General features: G+C 41.0%; 1 protein-coding gene across 1 annotated transcript; it reads right to left on the reverse strand.

Moving 5' to 3' along the window:
• Positions 1-1,267: 1,267 nt before the first annotated feature.
• LOC119341820 (AT-hook motif nuclear-localized protein 10-like) lies at positions 1,268-4,624 on the reverse strand. Its single transcript, XM_037613673.1, has 5 exons — positions 4,087-4,624; positions 3,475-3,527; positions 2,495-2,623; positions 2,047-2,208; positions 1,268-1,701 (listed from the first exon to the last, which is right to left on the reverse strand). The coding sequence occupies exons 1-5, from the start codon at positions 4,595-4,597 to the stop codon at positions 1,465-1,467; spliced, it is 1,092 nt and encodes a 363-aa protein (XP_037469570.1). The 5' UTR covers positions 4,598-4,624; the 3' UTR covers positions 1,268-1,464.
• Positions 4,625-5,004: the final 380 nt, after the last annotated feature.

Consider the following 5,004-nt stretch of genomic DNA (forward strand, 5'->3'; position numbering starts at 1 on the left):
AAAGTTCATACATAGTTCTCGTTGAACAACATATAGCTCTCTAGAGCATCTAATTAAACCATACATTGAAACTATGTAAAACATTTCAATGCAACAACAAATGCGATTATAATCGCAACTAAGGTAACAATTGATCCAATGGCATAATGATACCAAGCCTCAGTATGAATGACATATTTTCTAATCTTTCTAATCTTTAAACCCATTACATCCATCTTGATCTTGTGATCATCGACGACAGCATGCAACTCCAATTTCATCTTCTCCTCCTTAATTCTTTTCAATTTTTCCTCAAGTAATTGTTTTCTTTTTCAACTAAATTTAACCTCTTGACAATAGGTTCGATTGGAATTTCCGGTTCACATACCTCCTAGATAAAAACATCTATGTCATGTTGGTCGGCATAATTGTCATAAACACTAAATGAAACAATTAATTATAAAAGATAATATATACCACATCCGAATCATAGACATGACGAGGGCCGACGGAGGCAGATACCAAAACCATCGCACTATATAATAACAAACAATAATAAAAATAAGAAAATTATACAAGTATCTATCTAAATCATACAAGTAAGAATTTATTTTTTTAGAAAGAAGATAAAAACAAGAGGCTCACCACGGTGATGCCGCGACAAGATCAGCGCGGGCGATCGACGAAGGTGAGGACGAGGACAAGACATGACAGACCGCCAAACCTAGACAAATCTTGAGGAAAATGGAGTTTGGACAAGGAGCTTCAAAAGGAGAAAGATTAAGTATAGCTCAAACATTTCATTGAACACCTCATGTGCATAGGAGGTGAGCTAGAGCACCACAAACCTCTCCCACAGCTGGCCAAAATAACAAAGCAGTGGCTCTATTTGCAGGCAGAGGCGGGGGTATATATAGGCCTCCCTTTAGTCCTAATTTGTGGCTAAAACCGGGACTAAAGGACAACCTTTGGTCCCGATTCCAGCCACCAACCGGGACTAAAGGTGCCGGGCCAAGAGCGAGGCTCATTGGTCCCGGTTCTTGTCTGAAACCGGGACCAAAGGGTCAGATGAACCGGGACCAATGGCCCCCGAGGCTCGGCCGGCGCCCTGGCCTCACGAACCGGGACTGATCCACCCTTTGGTCCCGATTCGTGAGTGAACCGGGATTAATGCCCTTATCCTGGCCTCAACCCCCGTTTTCCACTAGTGGTAGATTAAGAGTGCGCAATATGACCATGAAACATGAAACATTTCATAACTATAATATCAGGAAGCATAATCCAGGTACAAAATAACTTGACCACATCCAGGGGCCATACATCACATATAACGAGACTGAAAAGTTCAACAAGTACGAGCAGAAAGCTAAGCGTTCGGAAATAGTAGAGAAAAATAAGCATTTGAAGCTAGGAGCGAGAAGCTAGGTATTTAATCTGACTCTCATCTGGAAATAGGAAGCTGGTGTTGAATGTGCAAGCCGGGCTCTAGTTTGATGGGCTTCCTGAACCAATAGAGGATTCATTCGGAGCGGCAGTCGGTGTAGTAGCATCTGGAGTTCCACTGACCACATCCTGTTTGATCTCCTCTTCTTCATCAGCTGTAAAACTTCCACTGGCCACATCCTGTTTGATCTCCTCTTTTCCATCAGCTGCAAACCTTCCAATGGCCACATCCTGTTTGATCTCCTCTTTTTCATCAGCTGCAAACCTTCCAAAGACCACCTGCCCATCAGCACAGCAAAATGCAAAGCATTAAGAGGAAGCACAATGTTCTCATCTGCGATAGATAGATGTGCGTTTTCGCAAAACGGTACCATTTCCCTAACAAGCTATATATAAAAAGAAGCAAATACTGACTTTACATAGGAATATTATAATATGTGTACATTGTATATCGTATGGCAGCACACTTTTGTTTCATATAGTTTTCTGGACTTAGGAAGCACACATAGCCTTTAACTACTTCAACAAACAGAGGAAGGTAGAGTGGAAGCTAAATGACGTATATGGAATAAAGACCTTAGTTGGTCTTTTAGAAGCATGTTAATCCAAGTGAAAGATGGTAACCTGAACTGGTGAAGCTGCAATCAGAGGTCCTGCTAACCCACCGCCGAAGAGAGAGCCATCATGACCAACAAGCGAAATACTGAATCCACCTTTTAGAGTGCTCACTCCATTACTTTTTGACAGCAGATACACGCCAGACAAAGAGACAATGTCAAAATAACCCTGCATATTGAATGCAAAGAATTAGATATTATTTAGTATTGGATTGGAAGCATCTCTAGAGGCCAAACAACGACATTTCATTTTGGAAGACCAGAACCACAAACGTTATGTTTTCCTTGCGATATGCTGATAAAGGAAACAATTAGACAATTTCTCTAACTACTTCACATTTCATTTTGCTTTACCATTCTATTAATTTGGTTGGAGCTGAAACATAATTTGTAAAGCATACCAGCAAAAAGGGATTTCCAGTGTACAGATTCCAAGCTAGAACAATAGAGCAAACCTCATAAATAACAGTTCCAGGGGAAGAAGCTGGTTGCTTCAGTGTCACATTGCGCACGGCGCCCTCGGCAGACAGGATAAAAACTGCCCACCCATTCCCACAATAGGACATGACTTTGGCTGCTACATCCTGAAACCATGGATTCCTTACTAGAATTTTAGAGTGATACATGCATAAGCAGTGGCAGAATAGATAACCTATGGAAGAGACGGGAAAGATAGTAAAAAAACAGGAAATGTGGGGGATACCACCAAGCTCTCTTCAAACTAACGTATGATGGATATAGATATAATAACCGGTTGAAAAAATGTGCTAGAAGAATCAAGAAAGAAAACTTGGCCATTGAATTGGGAATACATTAAATAAATAGAACAACCAAACAAATGACACCAGTATTAAAGAATACACTCATACCACAAGTAACAAAAATGATTGTCTGGATATCTATGAGAATTTAATAAATGGCCTAACTTCATAATTGCATTCATGTTCATCATACTGAAGCTCCAACTTATTACTGAACGGCCTCGTATCAAATCTGCATTTATATTCAGGACATACTAATGCCTCATGCACAAGTGGAGTCAATGAAACAACTTTTGAATATGTTGAAATACATAAACATGTGGAAATACAATTATTTCTTGGAGAAGCAGACAACACATACACATAATCATACTAAGCAGGAGCTTCTATATGGCCAGAAAAAAGAAGCAGTATACATTGGAAGTTTTAACAAACATATGAAGTGCAAGTGAAAATATATATGTACAGCTCACATAACGTTAAGTAGGGGAAACTTTGCTCAATATTTTTAATAATTAACACTAAACATATCCACAAAATAAATCGTATTTTTCTAAAAGGAACCACCACTTCAATTAGATACCCTGATATCCAGTAGTATCCAGATACTATGATAAAATATTAATAGATCACTGCAATGTCTCTAGGAGCATCATAAGAGTAGGAAAATTTACCTCTCCACCTTGGATTGTGATGACCTGAGGAACGAATCCAGTCGCACCTGGCTCTGTGGAAAAAAAACGATCCATTTCAAATTAGAAACCATTGGGAAATATATTGTAATGTTGGCAAACTGATTATAGCACTGATGTGCATGAGCCTATAAACAGTACACATCCTATAAATATAATTCCAAAGCAACAGGAATACTTTTGCGAGGAATTCCAACACACCATGAATCATTGTAACGAAATAAACCACCAATTGATGTTTTAATACATCCACAATGAAAACTTAGTTTTTATGTCTAACATGTGGCAACTCTGACTGAATGTCCAACATGGATAAATAATTCCATGCTTGATATAATGTACAAACCAATATGCTAACATTAAGAATACCAGGTATAAGTATTGACACCTTCGCAGTAATATTTTACACTAACTAGCGAGAAAGGTCATATTTTTCTTATTTGCATTCCTAAAAGGTCAACTTGAGGTGGTCCTTACTATATAAAATTATCAGGGCTAGAATACCATCTAACAATCATATCCATCTATGCACTTTTGCTCTTTTCGCTACTCTACCTGCGTTGACTAACAGAGGCAAGCAAGAATGCTATATACCTGGTACTGCCAACTCCCGCTGCTTCTTGCTAGTTGTGGAGTGCGGCGGCCATACCCTCTTCTTCTTGGCCCGTTGTTTTGAATTCTCAGAGGGTGGTGGCGGTAATGGCGACGGCAGTGCTGGTGGCGCCTGGGGCCTCACGACACCTAAGCCCCACAATCCCAACGTGAAGCCCGGGGGTAGAGCAGGTGTCGGGGAAGCGACAACACCAATAGGATATGGTGCTGGGAAGATAGCTGGCGGCTTAGTACCATCTGGGGTGTACTTCCGCGGGCGGCCACGCTTCTGCTTGGGTGGCTCAGAGCTCGCGCTCATGGCAGGCACATGCACAACACTGCTGCCGGCCGCGGGAAACGATGAGCGCGGTGCAGAATAGGAAGCGCTACCTTCGTGGGCATCATCTGGGTGGGCGTCAATGATGGGTTCTGGCTGCGGATGAAGCGGGCTCTTGGGCATGTCCGCGCCATACGCCGCCTCACCCGCCGCCTCCGACATGGCCCCTCCTCCCATTTCACCTCTCGACACAACAACAACAACCAGAAAACTCTCCCCTTCAATTTTTTCTCGACTACTCGATACCGAAGATATGAACAAACCCAGAGCTTTTATAGGGAAAGGGCGGGTCAAAATTTCATAGAGGACCCCCAAAATACATGGAATTCACATGAGCTATTTACAGTTGTCCTTTGACCATTTTGTGGTGGTGACTACCCTACAATGAAGGGGCTGACTGCATTTTTAGTAAAATGATATTTACTTTGGGATCAAAAATTATCGTGGATATTTTGTTTTATGGGCAAATCATTAAATGAAAACCCAAAGATGGCAAAAAATAAATAAAAATCCAAATATGTCAAACAATAATGATAATCCAAAGATGGATGGCATAGTACTACCTCCGTTCCTAAATATACGTC

Source organism: Triticum dicoccoides, chromosome 7B, assembly GCF_002162155.2.
Source record: "Triticum dicoccoides isolate Atlit2015 ecotype Zavitan chromosome 7B, WEW_v2.0, whole genome shotgun sequence".
In the NCBI taxonomy this organism is placed as follows: Eukaryota; Viridiplantae; Streptophyta; class Magnoliopsida; order Poales; family Poaceae; genus Triticum; species Triticum dicoccoides.

Excerpts from the sequence above, each read along its gene's own strand:
- LOC119341820 (XM_037613673.1), bottom strand. The coding sequence starts at position 4,597 with ATGGGAGGAGGGGCCATGTCGGAGGCGGCGGGTGAGGCGGCGTATGGC. Across the intron at positions 3,528-4,086 it reads GCGGGAGTTGGCAGTACCAG|AGCCAGGTGCGACTGGATTC; the intron begins GTATATAGCATT and ends TTTTTTCCACAG. Across the intron at positions 2,624-3,474 it reads TCACAATCCAAGGTGGAGAG|GATGTAGCAGCCAAAGTCAT; the intron begins GTAAATTTTCCT and ends CCATGGTTTCAG.